Here is a 23,455-nt window from a genome sequence, read left to right as displayed (position 1 = left end):
CCTGCTAACTTGCCTCTCACTCTCTAACTTGTTACTAGCTACTTCATCTTTGGTCTTGATGGCTTTGTCTATGACAGTGCTAACATGACTGAAAACCATTACAAAGCTAACAAATGCATGGATATTAAAATAAATATCTGCTATTAAATCTGCACAGTTAATTAAGTAGAGAATAATTCTGTTCTTTATAGTACAAAAAATGTACTCAGCATTCACCTTAGCTAAATACTTTGTTCAACATGGGTAACTCCATAGATCTACCCAGTATTTGATTCACAAGTCCAAATGCTATCAAAGATCATTATAAGCCTCTCTAGGGTTCAGTATCATGTATGTGATCTACTTCTGATAAAACTGCTTTTATCTCGTTTAAAGAAATGTAAGCATTCAGGAGATACACATCTCTCAACTGCCCCTGGAAACAGAATGCTTTACAGAATGTGGTGTTAGCTTCTTGTTAGTGCTAATGAGTTCAATAGCAGTATGTTGATGAGAGGAGCAGAGAAGGCTGTGAGAGTTTACAAAGAACTAAAGTTTCAGTGGAATCAGAATGTAATTAGACTAATGCTTTGGACTGTTCCAGGGTTTTAACCCAATCACTGTGACACAGATAGTTCCCATCTATACTAACTTCTAAAGTGTAACTGGACCAGAAGCTGATTCCTGATTTGGTTACAGCTGTAGGGTAAACAGGACCCTGAACTCTCCAAAGCAAATCAATTCCCAGAGTGAAAGTCAGAACGATTTTCTCTTTTCAGTGGGTTTCAGATTACAGGGCAATCTTATACTGCACAGACATAAGACAGATATTTGCAAATTCATATAAAAATTTGAAGCATTCTATAATTTTAATTAGAAATCACTGATGTAGCAATAGCTCTGTCCACTTCCATTTTTAATTTGACATATAAGCTAGTGAGTTTATTTTTAATGAAATGTTTGTCAGTGCTGCAGTAGCAAAGCAGTTCAAAATATCCTGAACTGATTTGTATCTTTTCATATTTTAAGTTTCAGATCTACCTCTTGGTACCATGTGCTAGATCTCAGAAAGGAAAATTGAGGATATAAATCTCATGTGCCTCCTACCCATCATTTTTCCCTCCCAGTTGTGCACAAAAAAGTATGAGGGCTTGTACGCACTAGTGATTACTTCAGCATAACTTAAATCACTCAGGGTGTGGAAAAGCCATCCCCTGGAGTGATGTAAGTTACACTGACTTAAGAGCTGGTGTGGACAGTGCTATATCAACTGAAGAAGCTCTTCCACCAAAATAGCTACCACCACTCAGAGAGGGGGAGTAATTATGCCAATGGGAAAGCTCTCTCGCGTCAGCATAGATCAGTAGTTTTCCAACTTTTTTTTCTGGCGACCCAGTTGAAGAAAATTCTTGATGCCTATGACCCAATGGAGCTGGGGATGAGGGGTTTGAGGTGTGGGAGGGGGCTCAGGGCTGGGGCAGAGGGTTGGAATGATGGGGTGAGGGCTGTGGAATGGGGCCGGGAATCAGGGGTTCAGGGTGTGGGAGGGGCTCTGGGCTGGGGGTTGAGGTGCAAAAGGGGGGTCAGGGCTTTGGGCTGGGGGTACAGGCTCTAGGTGGGGCTGTGGATAAGGGGTTTGGGGTGCAGGAGGGGGCTCTAGTTTTGGGAGTTGCTCGGGGCTGGGGAAAGGGATTGGGACATGGGCTTGCCTCCGGCGGCTCCTGGTCAGGGGTGCAGCCAGGGTGCAGAGGCAGGCTTCCCCACTGTCCTGGCACCGTGGACCGCTGCTGGCCGCTTCTGGAGCGCAACGTGATGTCAAAACAGGTAGGGACTATTAGTTTTTACTGGCCGGCCACCAGGGTCCCTGGGTGCTGAGCAAGGCGACCCAGCGTCTTGCATTCCATGATGCAGCACTGGATCGTGATCCGAAGTTTGAAATCCACTGGCATAGAGCATCTGCACTAGCAGTGCTACATTGGTGCAGCTACATCAGTACAGCTACGCCGCGGTAGCGATTCTAATGTAGACTTGCCCTCAGAAGAATCCTTCAACATTGAAAAATATCTCATTTTGTATGATGCTGTATCTTAGTCACCCCTTGATCATATGGCCTCAAATGTTCACAACAAATTCGGCTCTGGTCCTTTACCTGAGCTACCACATTTCAGGCCAATCTGATGGCTTTTGTAGATTTTAGATTTTGCAAAACGCAGCTCTGAAAACTATGAGAACAGTGACTTCTACCAGTCCAGCTAATCCCAGAAGTATGGGTATAGCTACATTGGTACAAAAATCTACAATGTAGGCAAGACCTTACATGAAACCTTCACTATGGAGCAGTTAGATTCCATTCCATATACAGAGTTCCTTTTAAATACTTAAAATGAAAAAGAACAACCAATTCCAAAATGTAGTCAAGGTCAAACCAAGTCGCCTTAGAATGAGTTGCCAATTGGTGGAATGCATCCGATGAAGTGAGCTGTAACTCACGAAAGCTTATGCTCTAATAAATTTGTTAGTCTCTAAGGTGCCACAAGTACTCCTTTTCTTTTTACCTCAGATCTCTTTTTCAACTGAAGTCCTGGCCATATTTTTTTGGCATTTTAGTACTCTAATCATAGAATCATAGAATCATAGAATATCAGGGTTGGAAGGGACCCCAGAAGGTCATCTAGTCCAACCCCCTGCTCAAAGCAGGACCAAGTCCCAGTTAAATCATCCCAGCCAGGGCTTTGTCAAGCCTGACCTTAAAAACCTCTAAGGAAGGAGATTCTACCACCTCCCTAGGTAACGCATTCCAGTGTTTCACCACCCTCTTAGTGAAAAAGTTTTTCCTAATATCCAATCTAAACCTCCCCCATTGCAACTTGAGACCATTACTCCTCGTTCTGTCATCTGCTACCATTGAGAACAGTCTAGAGCCATCCTCTTTGAAACCCCCTTTCAGGTAGTTGAAAGCAGCTATCAAATCCCCCCTCATTCTTCTCTTCTGCAGACTAAACAATCCCAGCTCCCTCAGCCTCTCCTCATAAGTCATGTGCTCTAGACCCCTAATCATTTTTGTTGCCCTTCGTTGTACTCTTTCCAATTTATCCACATCCTTCCTGTAGTGTGGGGCCCAAAACTGGACACAGTACTCCAGATGAGGCCTCACCAGTGTCGAATAGAGGGGAACGATCACGTCCCTCGATCTGCTCGCTATGCCCCTACTTATACAACCCAAAATGCCATTGGCCTTCTTGGCAACAAGGGCACACTGCTGACTCATATCCAGCTTCTCGTCCACTGTCACCCCTAGGTCCTTTTCCGCAGAACTGCTGCCGAGCCATTCGGTCCCTAGTCTGTAGCGGTGCATTGGATTCTTCCATCCTAAGTGCAGGACCCTGCATTTATCCTTATTGAACCTCATTAGATTTCTTTTGGCCCAATCCTCCAATTTGTCTAGGTCCTTCTGTATCCTATCCCTCCCCTCCAGCGTATCTACCACTCCTCCCAGTTTAGTATCATCAGCAAATTTGCTGAGAGTGCAATCCACACCATCCTCCAGATCATTTATGAAGATATTGAACAAAACGGGCCCCAGGACCGACCCCTGGGGCACTCCACTTGACACCGGCTGCCAACTAGACATGGAGCCATTGATCACTACCCGTTGAGCCCGACAATCTAGCCAGCTTTCTACCCACCTTATAGTGCATTCATCCAGCCCATACTTCCTTAACTTGCTGACAAGAATGCTGTGGGAGACCGTGTCAAAAGCTTTGCTAAAGTCAAGAAACAATACATCCACTGCTTTCCCTTCATCCACAGAACCAGTAATCTCATCATAAAAGGCGATTAGATTAGTCAGGCATGACCTTCCCTTGGTGAATCCATGCTGACTGTTCCTGATCACTTTCCTCTCCTCTAAGTGCTTCAGGATTGATTCTTTGAGGACCTGCTCCATGATTTTTCCAGGGACTGAGGTGAGGCTGACCGGCCTGTAGTTCCCAGGATCCTCCTTCTTCCCTTTTTTAAAGATGGGCACTACATTAGCCTTTTTCCAGTCATCCGGGACTTCCCCCGTTCGCCACGAGTTTTCAAAGATAATGGCCAAGGGCTCTGCAATCACAGCCGCCAATTCCTTCAGCACTCTCGGATGCAATTCGTCCGGCCCCATGGACTTGTGCACGTCCAGCTTTTCTAAATAGTCCCTAACCACCTCTATCTCTACAGAGGGCTGGCCATCTCTTCCCCATTTTGTGTTGCCCAGCACAGCAGTCTGGGAGCTGACCTTGTTAGTGAAAACAGAGGCAAAAAAAGCATTGAGTACATTAGCTTTTTCCACATCCTCTGTCACTAGCTTGCCTCCCTCATTCAGTAAGGGGCCCACACCTTCCTTGGCTTTCTTCTTGTTGCCAACATACCTGAAGAAACCCTTCTTGTTACTCTTGACATCTCTTGCTAGCTGCAGCTCCAGGTGCGATTTGGCCCTCCTGATATCTTTCCTACATGCCCGAGCAATATTTTTATACTCTTCCCTGGTCATATGTCCAACCTTCCACTTCTTGTAAGCTTCTTTTTTATGTTTAAGATCCGCTAGGATTTCACCATTAAGCCAAGCTGGTCGCCTGCCATATTTACTATTCTTTCGACTCATCGGGATGGTTTGTCCCTGTAACCTCAACAGGGATTCCTTGAAATACAGCCAGCTCTCCTGGACTCCCTTCCCTTTCATGTTAGTCCCCCAGGGGATCCTGGCCATCTGTTCCCTGAGGGAGTCAAAGTCTGCTTTCCTGAAGTCCAGGGTCCGTATCCTGCTGCTTACCTTTCTTCCCTGCGTCAGGATCCTGAACTCAACCAACTCATGGTCACTGCCTCCCAGATTCCCATCCACTTTTGCTTCCCCCACTAATTCTACCCGGTTTGTGAGCAGCAGGTCAAGAAAAGCGCTCCCCCTAGTTGGCTCCCCTAGCACTTGCACCAGGAAATTGTCCCCTACGCTTTCCAAAAACTTCCTGGATTGTCTATGCACCGCTGTATTGCTCTCCCAGCAGATATCAGGAAAATTAAAGTCACCCATGAGAATCAGGGCATGCGATCTAGTAGCTTCCGTGAGTTGCCGGAAGAAAGCCTCATCCACCTCATCCCCCTGGTCCGGTGGTCTATAGCAGACTCCCACCATGACATCACTCTTGTTGCACACACTTCTAAACTTAATCCAGAGACACTCAGGTTTTTCCACAGTTTCGTACCGGAGCTCTGAGCAGTCATACTGCTCCCTTACATACAGTGCTACTCCCCCACCTTTTCTGCCCTGCCTGTCCTTCCTGAACAGTTTATAACCATCCATGACTGTACTCCAGTCATGTGAGTTATCCCACCAAGTCTCTGTTATTCCAATCACGTCATAATTCCTTGACATCACCAGGACCTCCAGTTCTCCCTGCTGAATGTGACGGGCTGAAAAGAACTGTATTTTAACTGTATAAAAATTAAACATCCAAGTCTTCGGATTGCATTGTATGCATTTGAACAACTGGAACTCTTCAGCTTTGTCTGTCCAACTGTTCCCTATCCTGGTTTTAGGGCAAATACTGAAGGAGCCAGGGATCTGGGGCCAAATTGTGATCTGCCTTGCCACTGAGGGTTATGCCTTGTGTGATCCACCTGAAGAATAGGCACAATAATGGTCTCTAAGAGCAGGGACTACTTACTCCCTCAACACTGCAGAAAATAAATCACCTTAAAGGAAGTAGGGACCAGGAGAAACCATGGTCATGCTTCTCGTCACACCAGCCAGTGGGACCTTATAGATAGAGCCCTATCAAATTCATAGCCATGAAAAATGCATCACAGACCGTGAAATCTGGTCTTTTGTGTGCTTTTACCCTATATTATACAGATTTCACAAAGGAGACCAGTGTTTTTCAAACTGGAGGTCCTGACCCAAAAGGGAGCGGCAGGGCACAAGGTTATTTTGGGGGGGGGTCACGGTAGTGCAGCCCTTACCTCTGCGCTGACTTCAGAGCTGGGCGGCGGGAGAGCAGTGGCTGTTGGCTGGGCATCCAGCTCTGCAGGCAGCAGTGCAGAAGTAAGGGTGGCAATACCGTAACATGCCATTCTGTGCTGTTGCTGGTAGCAGCGCTGCCTTCTGAGGTGGGCTCCTGGCCAGCAGCCATTGCTCTCTGGCCACCCAGCTCTCTGGCCGCCCAACTCTGAAGTCAGCACTGCTGCCAGCAGCAGCGCAGAAGTAAGAGTAGCAGTACTGCAAACCCCCTACAATATCCTTGCAACACCCCCCACCCACAACTCCTTTTTGGGTCATGGCACCCCCCTACAATAACACTGTGAAATTTCAGATTTAATTAGCTGAAATAATAAAATTTACTATCTTATGACCGTGAAATTGACCAAAATGGACCATGAATTTGGTAGGGCCCTACTTATAGACAATGTCATGTGTAAATCCCTATACACGCCAGGCAGTTTTGAGAGAGATACAATTTGTCTTAGTGCTTCCCCCTGGGTGGAAAGGCTCTACACTGCCTCCAACAAGTTGTGCAAACTGCATAGCCTAGCCCATTCTTTGTAAGTTACCATTATTATATTACATAGAATGCTTCTGCTGAAGGATTTTAATTTGCTTTGCTTTTCAGAAGTAGTTTCACACTATGTAATCACTAAAATAATAAGTGTTTGGATTTGTGATTTGCTCCCAGTGAAGGCACTGGCAAAACTCTCATTGATTCTTGGAGAACAGAATGGATCCTTAATCACTGACATTTAGCTGCTCACATATTAAAAATACCTAAATGTAGCCTGCTATTTGTGTCTTAATAGAAAACTACCCGTCTGGGCATCTTACCCAGGGAATGGGTAGAGAAAAGGAGTGAAATTCTGGACCTGGACATAGAAGATTCACCCAACGGTGTGTGATTCTTTAAATTTTGTTTTTTAGGCTCTGGGAGAAGTAGGATAACAAATTAGTGATTAAAATATAAATTGGGTAGACTATTTTCTTGTTTATAAACTAACATTTCTTGTACCATTTCTTGTCCAAAAATGCTCTTTCCAATACTTATACAGCTTGGAGACTCCAAGTGAAATCCTGGCCTCATTGAAGCCAATGGCTAAACTTGTATTGAATTCAATGGGTCCAAGATTACACCTCAAGTCTTTTTTACTAATTGTTGTGATACATTCATATCTGAAACCCATGATCCCAACCCAAAATGATCAAACTTAAATATCCAAGTCCATATTTAGTTACCTAATCATTGGTCTGGGCATTAGCTGCTGCTACTGAAGCCAGCACCTGTGAAATCCAAGCTACATATGTATGCAGCCTACTTCATTTAGTAAAACTGCCAACTGTGTTTTGAATGGTCTATAAACAACCACATTCTCTCTAAATGCAAACATTTTAAAATCAAAATGAAAGTGTGCCCAGTCCTGCTATTTACTGAGTGGATACTTACACAAAAAGGATGATTCCTGTGTTGGCTAATGCAAAGGCAAGGCCTAAAATTCCACTACCGATAATGGCGTTGCTGAGATTAAAGACAGACATTCGCAATGAGGTTGTTCCTGGAATCTGGACACAGGAAAAATGGACATATAAATAGTTTAGAGTTCATTGTACAATGCACATATACTGTGAATTCCAAGATTCACATTATAGGAAATAAAAGTAATTACTGCTACAGCAAAGATACAGTAGAAAAATACAAAGCAAGATTTGAAAGAGAATAAATCCTAGTGAACCTTTTCACATGGACATTCCAATTATTGCCTTATGGAAGGGATAAATGCACTTATAAAACAGAAATAGCGTGGGCAATATATATATTGCTTTAAACATTTTCAGTATTTTTAAAAATGCCTTCCATTAACCACAGGAGCTGATTTTCAGAGGTGCTGAGAACATGCAGCTCCCTCTGGCTTAGCTGGAGTTGTAGGTGCTCAGAACCTCTGAAGAGAAGATCTAAGGGTTGTATAGTTCACAATCGACAGTATATTGAGAGAGAGAGAGAGACAGACGGACTTACATATTCATCACATTTCTTTTTTTCCAAGTGACTGTTTGTGAGACTTCTTCGGCTCTCCCGATCTGAAATAAACTTGCTGAAAAGAAGTCAGAGAATACATTTTCTATCATGAGAACATATAGAATATGAATATACACTTTAATGCTGTAAACACAGCATGATTTGATACCTGCAAAAAGGGGTCAAACTTAGCTATTTAAAGGGCTATAATGAGCCTGATTATGTTTCATTTACACTTGTGTAAATCAGGAGTCAGTGGAGTTACAGTAGTGTGAGAACAGAACCAGACCTAACAAATATAGAAAGCTATTCCTGGATTTTTAGTAAAAGAGAAGTACTGCTTCTGTAGACAGGATGGTAATTAATCTGCATACACATTAACAGAACATATTAGTCCAGATCCTCTGGAATGATGTGCCTGCTGGTAGATTTTAGACATAAAGACAACAAATCCAGTCATGTGAGGCTCATCCCACTGTAGGGGATCTTCTAGTGTTGTATAGCTACCCAATTTCTCTGCTCCTGGCGTAAGGGGTATAGCTGAGGGAAATGAGCATGACTGGGATATTCCTATGCCCTGTAGATCCTAGGCTGCCATACAGAAGCCAACAGCAGCTGGAGTTAAACTGTGGGATTAGCCTTGAATTCAGACAGCCCAGGATGGGGGAGAGCACATCCACCTCCTGAGCTGCATCGGGTTCTCCATGGGTGTATCCAAGAATCTGGGCTTTAGTATTTCCATCAAAGCAATCTTCTAAGGCCCTGGCAAAGCCAATGATTTAGCTCATTGTCCTGTAAAGTTCAGTTTAGTTTAGCTTAGGAAAGCACTAACAGAAGAGCTGCTCTTTAGAGTGATATAGCTGTCTTCCTCCATACTCTTCACATGTGCTGTTTTGCTTTGTCATCACAATGTGCACATTAGAAATCTATTGTCTCTAGGACAGCAAAAGCATCCTGCTATTTTTCTGTCCATCCCCTGCCTTTGTGCTTCACCATCTTGGAGTATATTTCTTGCATTTATTTTCTCCCACTTCTTTTCTTTGCTGAAATCTTTTAGATTGTGTAACCCTTGGCCCGGTTGTTTAGTTTTTGCAGTGTCCCTGATTTCCTTGTTAACTTACACATGGATCTCTGGACCCTAGCTATTGCATCAATCATTATGCAAATTTAATTCCTAACCATGTGTTGCTACACCTTTTCAAAGATTGCTTTAGACAATTTTAGGCGATTCTTTTAACAAACACCAAACCAAAACCAAAAACACCCTGGGTGGCTTTACTTAAAAAATATCATCCACAACAGTTCCCTGCATTTCAAGGCATTCAATGAGCTAACATCCTCAGGTCAGGGACATACAGTTCTAATTTAACTGTAAATACGTAATAAACTCTGAATCAAACCATGTATTATATTAATACATCAAAAAGTATTGTGGGCTATCTTTAGGGCTTTTATCTTTTTGGGGGTCATTTTTGGGAGTTATTTTTAATAGTTTTTGAGTTCTATGTAGATGTCCAAAAATCCAGGGTTTTGGGGCTCTTTTTGACACTGTAATGAGAAGCTTTTTCAGGTACTTCCCAAAGGATCTATTTTCATTTTTATTATATGTATAAAAATGAATTACATGTTAGATTAACCTTTGCATCCTTGTTATTGAACCTCTGGTTTAGCATTTAGTGTTTGTTTCCTGGTGCATTTTAACATAGTACTTTTTAAGCAGCACTACATTAGAGCACACTAGGGAACCTTTAGTGCACACCAGCAGAGTCTACACAAACCAACTAATGTGCGCTTTAGAAATCACACCCCATGGTTTGCATTACTGCTCCACATAGGTAGGCCCTTAAATACAAGCCAGGGAGCAGGGAAACTGCCTATATAAAACAAACTGCACATAGGGTGAAATCAGCATGAATTGAGTAACCGTTTCTGGGGGTTTTCTGGTATCATTGGATAAACACTGATTTCCTTTACTTATTCATTTTATTTATCTTTTTAGTACCCGGATGTGTGGGAGTGCGGGGGGTGAGTTAATCAGTGTTTATTGGTTAAAATCTTAAATCAGACGCCTTAGGTATAATTTGCACCTTTCAATGTAAAGTTCTATTAAACTTCTCGCTACCCTGGCTATGACGTTCTTACTGGCAATACATGATGAGACTGTGGTGTTGTTTTAACTATGGGCCATATTCAGATAGTTGTATATCCACTGACTTCAGTGGTGTTAAATGGAGGATGCATTTAGTCTACTAACTTTACATTCTCTTTAAAAATGTTTTTCTGTGCTCTGTCTGTGGTTTCTAAAGGATATACCTCTGATGGAAAATATCTTGAAAAGTCTTAGTTATCATCTCTCCTGTATAAATCCCTTTTAAGTCTACCCCTTAAACCCAGACAAATTTAGACACATATATTGCTATTAAAATGTATTTAATCCCATTGCTAGTTTTACAGATTTGACTCACATCTATCAGATTGGTCTGACTTGGCTTATCTACATCTGAATCAACTATTTCATTTCCCATACATTTTAAAAACTATCCATTTTCAGAAAGTTACAGCAAGTGAAGATAGAAAAACAGTTGCAGTGTCAATGCCAAGAGTCCTGAGATCTGTTGGGGGTAGATAGCTGATTCCCCTGCCAGTTATATACAAGGTGCAAATCAGCCACCCTCTTTCTGAGGGAGAACCCACATTTTATTGCTCAATATACAGATATTTTTTATTCATTTAAAATAGAATTTGGCCCTGGGCTTCTAGTGAGTTGGAACTTGTATACTTTCGATGTATTTTTTAAGCCACATTGCTGAATGTAGGCTGTTGAATGGCAAGAGTTTACATGGCACTCAGATGCTCTCACTGAAAAACCCTACATGTGGTGTAATAAGGATCACAGAGAGGAGCTTTGTTTCCTCTGGACGTGTTGCTAGGAATGTCTGAGGGGTGTGCTTGCTTCTGCCAGTTAGAGATTCTGCCTTTTTTCAGACTTGGAGTTAAGACAGAGACAATATTTCCTACAATATCATCTTTTTCCTCCCCCTTTGCTCAATTCTAGCGATTAGTCCATTTAATAATTATAGAAATAAAAATCCTGTCGTTTATAGGTTTATTATCATCCTTTATATTAAGACTCCATTAAAATAATTTATAAAGGGTTAATAAATGAATAATAAATATTTTAAGATTGTTACAGACCTGAAGAGTATGCATAATAGATGGTTATAGGCATATCACCTGAAGATGTTACTGATAGTTATAAGCAGAACTGCTGGGTGGGAATTTTCCATATAAAAGATTTTTTTTTGGATGGAAGATACAGTTCCCACAAAACTGAAATCCTCCACATGCAAATTTCAGTTTTACCAAAATTTTGCAAATTTTAATTGGGAAAAATCAAAATTAATGATTTTGTTTAAGGTCTGTTGGACCACAACAGAAATATTTTTGGTCTGGTGAATTGGCTCAAAATGTTTTGTTTAGAGTCAGTTCTACAATATCTTCATTTTTCTCCTGTGCCACATTGCCTCAAGGGAGTTGAAGTGCAGGTCCCAATTCTTCCTCATAGGCTGGGCTCCTGGCCTGGCCTACATCTCCCATGATGTAACACAGACTCCTCTAAGACTCTGACCAAGCTGTTTGTACATCATGGGATCACATGACAGTAGGTGCATCATGGGAGTAGTAGTCAGGCCAGGGAGCCTGACCCTTAGGGCAGAATGAGGGCATCAAGTTTCCGAACTACAACTCCGACGAGGCAATGTGGCACCATCAGAAAATGTAGTTTAATGTTGAACTGACTTGAAATGAAGCACTTTGGGTCAGTTCAACAAACTGATTCGAAATTTTTCAGAATATTTCATTCTGTGAAAAAAATTGGTAGTTCAATTTTTTTGTCCCAATTTTGGATGAAAACAAACGTTGAAATACTGGAATTTCCCACTGGATGAAAATTCCCATTTGTCCTCAGTGCTAACTATGAGCCATAGTTATAAGAAACTGACCTTTTGGATTTTATAACAATTGAGTATTCATTTCTTAAGACATCTATTAGTCTTTTATTAACCCTTTATAACTAGAAACTTTATAAATAGAACCATAACATAAAGTGTGATAATTAGCTCCCACAGAGAGTGGAGACCATAGTGCAAAGTGCTACACAAACACATAGTAAGACAGTCCATGTCCTTAATGCCTTTGTGACTTGTTAACCTGTTTGGAATTCTTTGTTTCAAGCAGTTTGTTCATTGTCAAAAGACACCATTGATTCCTGTATATTCCTGCTCCTCTTTCATTCTTCATTTTAACACTTAGTGCATCACAACTGCACATGAACAGATTTTATAAAACTCTATATATTTACAAAAGAATCTGTCAACTTAAAATTAATCAGTTCATACTGGTAATAGGTCCATATTTGTATCTGGCTCACAAAGGTGGTCTTAACCTATTTTTTTCTATCACTGTGCTAAAGCTTAGGCTCCGTCCATTTTGGGGCTCAAACGAAGTTTAAAGGGACCACATTTAAACATGGTCTTCACTTGGAGTTTTAAAAACAGCTTAGATGGTGGTCATTTGGTAAAAGTGATGTCCCTTTAACTGAATTAGTGCTTGCCTACATGGTTCAGCAGCGTGTATTACAGGGCTGTGATTTCTAAAGTGCACTAATATGTTGCCATGAATTGGTCCATGTAGACCCTGCTGGTGTGCACTAAAGGTTCTCTAGTGTATTTTAGTGTAGGGAACCTTTAGTGTGCACCAGTAAGGTTTACAAGGGCCAATTAATGAGCAACACATTAGTGCATATTGCCTCACCATGTAGACAAGCCCTTAGCCAAACTGGTTTTAAAGCCTGCTTAAACAAAAGGGCTGACTCCTCTGTGTTAAACCTAATTAGTCAGAAGTGTTTTTAGACAGTGCCTGAATTGCTTGGTAAGAGTTTCTAATTTATACGAAGGTGACAAATCCTGTATCATGCTGCATCCTCCTAAATTGATGTCTAGCATAGACACTGATAAAGATCTCCAATGTGAGTAGAGACAAGAATGCATAAGACTCTTTGTGCTGGCTCCCTCTACAAAACAACCATGTCTGAGCACAACTATCATGTTAGCTGGCCCGTGGATGACCATGGTTTATTGGTTGGCGTAGACCAGGACAAACTGCATTCAGCATTGTGTCAGCTAACCCAGCTATCTCATTGAGGGTTTAATCACAGTTAGTGATAAGAGGCGAAACACAACTTTTTCTTGTCTACACAGCCCAAACTGTGTTCAACATCATGCCAACTAACACACTGGCTAGCAACTGTGTTCAGACACAGTAATGTGCTGTAATACAGATCACATGCATGGTTAATGGAGCACCAATAAGGGGATGACTGGAAGTGGGGATAGTTGGCAGTGATGAATATTCTGTACAGATCTTTCACTAGGAAACGCAGGGCTTGTCTACACATGGAGTTGTTCCTGATTAACTTCTGGTGGGTTACGCTAAACAAGTACTTGGCACTCTTATTTCAGAACAAGAATGTCCACACATGGAGTTAATGAGAACCAGGAACAACTTAATTTGTAGACAAGCTCTCAGAGTCATAACACAGGTGGTCAGTTTCAAGTTCAAACACAGAATAAACCCATCCAAGTTTATATGAGATTTTATTTTTAGGCATACAAACCTTTAGTTGAAGCCCAAAGCAATGTTTGGCCGTGTCTGGAGAATTTTTCAAGTGGAATTTTGTGATATTGTTTTGGTTTAAAAACAGACACTAGTGTCTGTTGCCTCTCAGGCAGATCTTCTCTCAAAAATCCTTGCAAACCTTGCTTTGTGTTGAACCCTCATGAAAACATATACCCCGCAAAGAGCTGTAAGTAACTCAGGCATAATGTGAAATGTAGGGTGCAAAGCCAAAACAACCAAAAAAAAACCCCAAAACCAAAAACAAAAAAATTGTGGAAAATGATAGGTCTGATCCGAAGCCTGTTAAAGTCAATGGAAAAACACCCACTGACTTCCATGGGCTTTAGAGATTCACTTAGCCCTAGGTGACATGTGAGATGGCACCAAAGGTGGCACCAGATATAGCCATCAACCTGCTAGTATATAGGAGAAATGCATGAGTCATAATGGTGATTGGAAGGGACAAACAGCCTCACCTCAGTCCCTGGAAAAATCATGGAGCAGGTCCTCAAGGAATCAATTCTGAAGCACTCAGAGGAGAGGAAAGTGATCAGGAACAGTCAGCATGGATTCCCCAAGGGCAAGTCATGCCTGATTAATCTAATTGCCTTCTATGATGAGATAACCGGCTCTGTGGATGACGGGAAAGCAGTGGACGTGTTGTTCCTTGACTTTAGCAAAGCTTTTGACACGGTCTTCCACAGTATTTTTGCCAGTAAGTTAAAGAGGTATGAGCTGGATGAATGGACGATAAGATGGATAGAAAGCTGGCTAGACTGTCGGGCTCAATGGGTAGTGATCAATGGCTCCATGTCTAGTTGAGAGCCGGTATCAAGGGTCGGTCCTCAGGCCGGTTTTGTTCAATATCTTCATTAATGATCTGGAGGATGGTGTGGATTGCACCCTCAGGAAGTTTGCAGATGATACTAATCTGGGAGGAGAGGTAGATACGCTGGAGGGTAGGGATAGGATACAGAGGGACCTAGACAAATTAGAGGATTGGACCAAAAGAAATCTGATGCAGTTCAACAAGGACAAGTGCAGAGTCCTGCACTTAGGACGGAAGAATCCCATGCACCGCTACAGACTACGGATTGAATGGCCAGGCAGCAGTTCTGCAGAAAAGGACCTAGGGGTTACAGTGAACAATATGAGTCAACAGTGTGCCGTTGTTGCCAAGAAGGCCAATGGCATTTTGGGATGTATAAGTAGGGGCATTGCCAGCAGATCGAGGGACGTGAGGCCTCATCTGGAGTACTGTGTCCAGTTTGGGGCCCCACGCTACAAGAAGGATGTGGAAAAATTGGAAAACGTCCAGCGGAGGGCAACAAAAATGATTAGGGGACTGGAACACATGACTTATGAGGAGAGGCTGAAGGAACTGTAATTGTTTAGTCTGCAGAAGAGAAGAATGAGGGGGGATTTGATAGCTGCTTTCAACTACCTGAAAGGGTATTCCAAGGAGGATGGATCTAGAATGTTCTCAGTGGTAGCAGATGACAGAATGAGGAGTAATGGTCTCAAGTTGCAGTGGGGAGGTTTAGGTTGGATATTAGGAAAAACATTTTCACCAGGAGGGTGGTGAAACACTGGAATGCGTTGCCTATGGAGGTGGTGGAATCTCCTTCCTTAGAAGTTTTTAAGGTCAGGCTTGACAAAGCCCTGGCTGGGTTGATTTAATTGGGGATCGGTCCTGCTTTGAGCAGGAAGTTGGACTAGATGACCTCCTGAGGTCCCTTCCAACTCTGATAATCTATGATTCTATGAAACAGAAGGGGAATGACTCCTATATCAAGAAGCATGAAAACAGCATTGCTGAATGGAATGCTATCTACATTTCATTTATATAAATAGAAACTAATAAACCACCCTTATAGGGTGGGGCCCAATCCCGCTTCCACTGAAGTCAGAGGGAGTTTTGCCACTGACTCCAGCAGGAGCAGGCTGGGGTTGTAGTGTCAATGTGGTAGGCCAACATTTGTTAAGAGTGGAACTCTTGGAAACTCACGCTCTTCGAAGAGGTGAGGGATGCAAGCACTGTAGTGATACGGTAGCATCCGTCTTCTGTTAGGGCCTCTCTGGATATCAGTCTACAAATGCATCCCCTGGATGATCTTATAGCCATGCATCTCCATGCATCTGAAGAAGTGGGTGTTTTACCCATGAAAACTTATGCCCAAATAAATCTGTTAGTCTTTAAGGTGCCACCAGACTCCTCGTTGTTTTTGTGGATACTGACTAACACGGCTACCCCTCTGAGCCATGGCTCAAAGATTTTTCATTTTAGAACCCTCCCCCACCCACGCCTGGTGAGCTGGTTTCTGGAATGCTTCAATCTATGAGAGGCAGGAGAAAGCTGTGAAAAGTAGGGGAAATCTTTTCTGTTCCTAATTACATTTTTTTTTGTTAATTTGCCCCCACTCTGACCCAACTATTCTTTTTTCCCCTCAGGCACCCTGCATCATTTGAACTCCTCCTTCCCACCTCCCTCCCCACCCTGAGCTTTGCTGCCCTTCCAGCTGCAGCATATGCTTTGATGGTCAATGTCAGCTCTCACTACTATTTCTGTTTAAAACATGTATAAGATTCTCTTCACAGAGACTTCCCCCACCATTGGTAGAGGAGTTTGCACCACACTGTGGAACAGTTGTGGGCCCAAGAACCCCAGGGAATAAGTGGGAGGGCAGGAGGGACTTCTGTATGGAGACTCTGGATCACTTGTATCTCGCATGACTGCACTGGAGAAGTCACATTGACAGAGCCTTCACAGCTGGCAGCTGCTGCTCCAAGCACTTCCCCTTAAAGGGGTATATCCACTGTGGTGGTGGATGGCACACAAAGATAACACACCCAGGACAGCATTGTCTTTGCACCCTGAGCTTCACAGGAAGGGCTGGCTGACAGTGTGCATCACCCACTAGCCTGCCCACTCTTCCCCCAGCCTGATCCCTCCTCCTCCATTGATCTCAGCACTGGGAAGGCTTTTGGCAAGGTATGGGGAAAGAAAAAACTCTCTCTTCCACAGAGGCAGCTGACACCCTTTTCACACCGGGGTCAATATCCTCCTCATGCAGATCTAAGCAGTACAATCAGCCTCTAAGTGCCTGTTCCTGCAAACATTTGCTACCTATTGTCTGTCAGTAGGGTGGCAGAATAAGGCAGTTTTTGGTCCAGATCCTTAAGTAGATCCATGAAAGTGGACACCTGAAAGTACTCCAGCAAAGTCCCATTACAGTCAACAGGACTGTATGTGGGCACAGGGGTCCACACTAATCTACTTACTTGGCAAATTTGGGAACCTTCAACTGCTCCTTTTCTTTCTCCCACACCACCTTTGTTCTGCAAAATTTGAATGACGTTTCAGAGGAAGAGGGTAACTTCTTGTTTCCAGTTCAAAAACCCCACAGAAACAGCCAGCCACTCTAGTCCAACAGCAGATCCTTACCATAAATATGAAGGCTATTCAGAACCTGAAAATTTAACTCTTTACCTGGCAATAAGCTTGGAAGGGTTTATTATGATGGAAACAATATTGTTCTATTTTACTAAATTAACAAAAAGTTTATACAAAAATAAATGCTATAATAATTTTTAAGTAATCATGTAATAATAGTATTTTACTTTAATTGCTGAGCAGAGAATATTTTTTTCACATTTAAATTTGAACATTAGTTATAAATCGGTCACTTTTTCTAAAAATGCATTTTCTATTAGGTTTTTGTATTGCTATTGACATAGGAGCAAAGGTTTGATATACATTCTCATTTGCAGAGAGTTTTAAACATAGACAGGAAGATATGATCTACATTTCTTGTTAACAGCATGAGTTATAAATTCACAGAAGCCTAAAGAACATTTTTGTGGCCATTGTGGTTACATACATCAGATTGTGGAACAACCTTTATTGAAAATCCTATATCTTTGCCCAAAATGTTTCCGTCAGTCTAACATTTTTATTTTTTGTATTGTATATGCAGATATTTTGAAATTTTAACATTTTGCAACTCTATATGTTTATGCATTTTATTAGTCTCATTTGAAAAATTCAAAACGATGAATAAATTGCTACTCTGTTTGCTTTACCTGCTATTGCAACCTATGCCCAACAGATGTCACATAAGAAATTCAAATTACATCTTCAAATGGAGCATGACTCGGTAATGAATAATTCAAGAGATACTGAAAATTAGAATGCTGTTTTTAAACAGTGTGTTTCACAGGATAGACAGCATCAGTGGAAAAATACTCACCTATTTATCTGGCCATTTTCTACCTCTGTAAAATCATTTGAATCATTGCTGATGTTATCATCCTCAGGGATAGTCATATTCTGCAACTCAGTTAATTCTAATCTGCTTTTGAAAGGCATCGTGAGCTAGTAAGTATAAGTATCCAAATGTTTATCCAAATAATAGTGTATATTTTGTAGGTAGACAGTAGCCACAACGTGAGCTTGACAAACCTAAAATGCAGTAAGAAAAACAAGATGTATGCAGCATTCTAATAAGATTAGAGTGAAATCTATACAAAAAAATGCCTTTATCAAGCAACCTCATGTCCAAAGGAACCAACCCAGATTATATCTCAAATGTATTGTACAGGTGGAGTAAAAGGTTCCTCCAGCTTAATTAGACGTACACCTCCATTGCTTAATTTGTCCCAAGGCTCAGCCCAAGCACCTGGCAGTTCACAGCCTCAGCACCTCTGGACTTGCCACATCAGTTATGAAAGTAAAAATTTTGCTTGAGCCCCAGCACCTAATTGCTTGAGCCCTAACACCTCTTTCATTACAAATTAAGCACTGAACACCTCTGTTTAAGTAACAATATTTCGTCAATCCCATGATTAGCTGCTTATGACAGGTTTGGCTGTGTTTGCATTTATAAAATAGTGAACAAATTAGTAACACACAACTTCACAAAATAGGTGCAACAACCTAGTAGTCAAGGAAAAAATTCTAGTGTGCTAGTTCGAGCCCCAGCTAGTTGTCACGCCTTTGTATTTTTCTCATGTTGTCTCTCTCCTGCTTTTAATATACATATAAAATGTCCCATTCAATACAATTTTCATTATTAGTGTCCACATTAGTACCAAATGAAGGCAACACAGGGATATCATCATTGCAGTTTTCTTTCCATGAAATAGCTTCATTCCAGTTATTTGAGTACGCTACTATCTGGAGATAAAGATTCAGACCACAAATACTCCTCTGACTGAAAAAAAGAAAAGGAGTACTTGTGGCACCTTAGAGATTAACAAATTTATTTGATCATAAGCTACAGCTCATTTCATTCATATTTGAGCTTATGCTCAAATAAATTTGTTAGTCTCTAAGGTGCCACAAGTCCTCCTTTTCTTTTTTGCGAATATAGACTAACACGGCTGCTACTCTGAATCCTCTGATTGAGAAATCGAATCCCTACATTCATGGACAGTCTGAAGGGAGAATAATCTGTGTCTTGTATCCAGCAACTGTTAAGCTATCAACTGAGAGAAATAAATCAGTCTCTCCACTGGGAGAAGATGCAGCACCTGAGGCAACTAAAAATAACACCTGTGTGGAATTGGTTTAATCCACTACAATAAAATACATTTCCTCTTCAGAAATGTGGATAATTTGAAAGACCATACTTTCGCCACTATGATTACAATTCATCACCCCAGGACCATATGTATTTGAGAATCAAAGAACTCTGGAACTCAACTGCCCCACAATCCCAACAAGCTTTTGGAGATGAAGTGTCATTAAGAAACAGTTCCAGCAAATGGCTGATATGTCGTGCAACTTCTCTAAACCCAGCAATTTTTCTGTAATGAGAGGTTTTCAAAACTTTAGGATTACTGACCATACCAGACTAACCTCAGGATATTGGGGGGATCTCTGAAGCCGTCAGAGCTACCTCAAAAAAAAAGAAAGAAAGAAAGAAAAAGCAACCCTCAGAATATTCAGGCATAACTAAGGAATCAGGGCTGTCCCTAGTTTTTGCAGGACCCTACATGAATAAGTGAGGCCCTATTTCAATTCCAGTCCACCTATGACTGCCTCCTATCTATATCAAATAAACAGAATCCAAGGCTGCTGCTTCCCCGCATCCTTATTGTATCTGAAAACACTTAGCAGAAATTGGCAGTTTCACTTTAAATAATCTCTCAAAATCTCTTCAAAGGTATAATAAAATCTTATATTGAGTTTCACAGGTGTCGTTAGACAGATAATTTTCTTATCCCTGGGGTTATGAAAATCTGCCTTTTGAATTTTCAAGAGCAAAGTTTAAGATTAAAAAAACCCAAGGAATCCCCCTAATTCAAACAAATTTCCTTGAAAAAGAGCACTTGAAAAAGTAAACAGGCCCAGCTGAAGTGGCTTTTGCTAATTCTAGAGAAAGACCCATTTATCCCATGACATACAATGACATAGTAAAAACAATTTAAACATGAATTAGGGCTACTTAATAAATACAGTACAATCTACCTATAAAAATTCCTGATAAAAAAGACTAAAGCCAAAAGTTTCAAAAATGGGTGCCTAAAGTTATGCTCCTAAATGCATCTACACACAAAAGTTGTACTGCTTTAATTATTCTGGTATATCAACACCATAGTTAAAGCAGTACAAACCCCTCAGCGTGGACCTAAAGTTATATCAGTACAAGCTACTTTGATACTGGTATAACTATTCCCATACAGAAAGAGGAATAAGCTATATCAGTATGAAAAACTTTTTATGAGTGTAACTACCTCCATGCTACAGGCTGTATTGGTATAACTATCTCAGATTTGAAAAAAAAAAAAATCACACTCCTAAAAATAGTTAGAAAGAAAGCACCTCCGCTCCAGCTGAATTGTTTTTTTAGGCCTGTCTACACTGGGAAATATACCAACATAATTATATCTCTGTAGTTACACAGGTATAACTCACCCTGTGAACACTCTTATAATTATACTTGTATCTATCAAAGGTACTTATATGGACCCTGCCACCACAGTATCTGAGCACCTCACACTCCTTAATGGATTTAACCTCAAAACACCCCTTTGAGGCAGTACTATTACTCCCATTTTACAGATAAGGAACTGAGGTATAGAAAGGCTAAGTGACTTGCCTGTGGTCACCCATGAAGTCAGTGGAATTGAACCAGCATCTCGCAAATCTGAGGGTGGTGCTCTTACCACTGAACCATCCTTCCTCTATTATAAATATGCCAATAAATTTCCATCTGTGTGAGAAAGTTGCATCAGTCACAACCTAAAGTGTGAATTTAAAGTGATTTACTTAAATCCATACAACCATGTGTGGACCCTTTTATTTTGGTTTAAAACAGGCTCTTTTTTTTCTTCTCGCTCCAGTTTCGCTGAAATAGATTGGAAATAGGTTTATGCTAAAATGAAATTAACCACTCTTAAAAGGAGTTATTATTATTCATTGTGTTATCATAGCATGTAGGAGCCCCAGTAATGGCTCAGGGCCCCACTGTGTTAAGAGGTGTACAAAAACATAACAAAAAGAGTATCCTGCCCCAAAGAACTTACAATCTAAGGACCTGTCTACACATGCAAGTTTCTGCGCAGTAAAGCAGCTTTCTGCGTTGTAACTCCTGAGGTGTACACACTGCCAAGCCACTTAGTGTGCAGAAACTGCGCAGTTGCAGCATTGTAACAAAACTACCCTGAAAAGAGGCATACAGCTTTCTGCACCAGGGCTACAGCACCGCAGTGCCAGTGTAGACACCCTGGTCCATTACAGCGCTACGACTGGCCTCCGGGAGGTGTCCCACAATGCCTGTTCTCACCTCTCCGGTCATCAGTTTGAACTCTACTGCCCTGCCCTGAGGTGACCAACCATCATCCCCACCCCTTAAATTCCTTGGGAATTTTGAAAGTCCCCTTCTTGTTTGCTCGGTAACATGTGCAGTGGTCTCAGCGTATCTTTCCAGATGACCATGCCTACTCCATGCACCAGGCGATCCCCCTCTTGGAGCAATACCGACTGCTGGACCTCATCAGCATTTTGGGAGATGAGGCTGTCCAGTCCCAACTGCACTCCAGCCATAGGAATTATGATACCTATGGACAGATTTCATGATGCATGACAGAAAGGGGCCATGACCGGGACACACTGCAGTGCAGGGTCAAAGTGAAGGAGCTGTGGAATGCCTACCACAAGGCACGGGAGGCAAACTGCCGCTCCGGTGCTAAGCCCATGAGCTGCCAGTTCTACAAAGAGCTGGATGCGATACTCAGTGGCAACGCCCCCTCCACTGCGAAGGCGTGCCAGTCGAGAGTGGACCGAGCCAGGAGGAGGAAATCTTGGACAAAGATGTGGAGGAGTGGGACCCAGAGGCAAAAAACAACTCGGAGGCCAGAGATGCATGCAGCCAGACATCTTCTCTATCCTGGAGGAGTATAGCCAGTCATAGCAGTCGGATCTAGGTGAAGCGCAAACAGGAGAGGAGGCCCCTGGCAAATGGCTTTGATTTTGGAAATCGCTGAAGCAAGTTGTTGTGGGCAGGAGGGTGGCAGAAAGCAGGCTTGTGTCTGTATGATGCACGTACCACCACATGCCTAGTCTGAATGGTGGAAGAGGGTGTTGATTGACTCCTTCACTTCACAGGAATCTGCCGCAGAGATCTCCATGAAACTCTGATGGAGATACTGGGCAATCCACTGCCGCAGGTTCTTTGGCAGAGCTGCTTTGTTTCTTGCCCCATTAAGGGAAACTTTCCCGCGTCACTGTGGGGCGGGAGGGAGGAGGGACCCATTGCTGCACACAGGCAAGCCGCATAAGGACCAGGGCGGTAGTCGCAGTCTTGGAGAATACCCTCCCTTCATTCCCTGCTCACCCTCAGCAGCAAGATATCTTCCATAAGTAACACAACCTGTGAAAATGTGGGGACAGGAATGATTATAAGGCCCCTCCTACAGTGCTGGCTCTCCCGAAGAGCCATATGCCCAATGTACAGTACAGTCCTAGAACCCTGATTTCCCCTGCCTCTGTGGTTACTTACCATTTGGGTAGTCTTGTGGCTCATCTGTGCTTGCCTGGGGTCAGTCAGTTAGTGACAGGTATGTGAATAGTGGCTGTGTTTTAAATCACTGAATCAGTGGTCTGTGTGTTGCAAACAATACTGCTTCTGTAAAATGTTGCATTCTGGCTTCACAGATATGACCTTGGGAACCCAGCCTCCCTCTTCGTTATCGCCAGCTGAACGGCTGCGCAGAATTAAAAAGTGGCCACGAAGGACTTTCTGCATGAGGTCATGATGCACTGCGGGGCTGGAAAACAAGAACTGAAGGAGGGGCAGGACAGCAAGAAGAGGGACCGAAAGGAGAACACGGCGCACCAGAGTGAAGCCACAGAGCGGCTCTTAAACGTTATGGAGCATTAAACCGGGTAGAATTAGTGGGGGAAGCAAAAGTGGATGGGAATCTGGGAGGCAGTGACCATGAGTTGGTTGAGTTCAGGATCCTGACGCAGGGAAGAAAGGTAAGCAGCAGGATACGGACCCTGGACTTCAGGAAAGCAGACTTTGACTCCCTCAGGGAACAGATGGCCAGGATCCCCTAGGGGACTAACATGAAAGGGAAGGGAGTCCAGGAGAGCTGGCTGTATTTCAAGGAATCCCTGTTGAGGTTACAGGGACAAACCATCCCGATGAGTCGAAAGAATAGTAAATATGGCAGGCGACCAGCTTGGCTTAATGGTGAAATCCTAGCGGATCTTAAACATCAAAAAGAAGCTTACAAGAAGTGGAAGGTTGGACATATGACCA

At 42.3% G+C, this 23,455-nt stretch overlaps 1 protein-coding gene and 1 long non-coding RNA gene across 3 annotated transcripts in view; one reads left to right on the top strand and one right to left on the bottom strand.

The window, feature by feature from the left end:
• SLC38A1 (solute carrier family 38 member 1) overlaps nucleotides 1–23,455 on the bottom strand; it is a 71,434-nt gene that overhangs the window by 29,123 nt on the left and 18,856 nt on the right. For both annotated transcript variants that reach the window (XM_038373722.2, XM_043494285.1), the window contains exons 2-4: nucleotides 17,936–18,147; nucleotides 8,010–8,085; nucleotides 7,440–7,555 (exon numbers count right to left, since the gene is read on the bottom strand). In XM_038373722.2, coding sequence (XP_038229650.1) covers nucleotides 7,440–7,555; nucleotides 8,010–8,085; nucleotides 17,936–18,054 — 311 coding nt within the window. In that variant the 5' untranslated portion in view covers nucleotides 18,055–18,147. The remainder of the gene's footprint in view (nucleotides 1–7,439; nucleotides 7,556–8,009; nucleotides 8,086–17,935; nucleotides 18,148–23,455) is intronic.
• On the top strand, nucleotides 1,734–21,793 carry LOC122456178. Its single transcript, XR_006274882.1, has 3 exons — nucleotides 1,734–1,869; nucleotides 10,169–10,171; nucleotides 21,783–21,793. It is a non-coding gene; the product is annotated as an uncharacterized LOC122456178 (long non-coding RNA).

Source organism: Dermochelys coriacea, chromosome 1 (assembly GCF_009764565.3).
Source record: "Dermochelys coriacea isolate rDerCor1 chromosome 1, rDerCor1.pri.v4, whole genome shotgun sequence".
NCBI classification, from domain to species: Eukaryota; Metazoa; Chordata; order Testudines; family Dermochelyidae; genus Dermochelys; species Dermochelys coriacea.
Note: the sequence above shows the minus strand (reverse complement) of the source record. Positions and strands in the feature narration are given on the sequence as shown.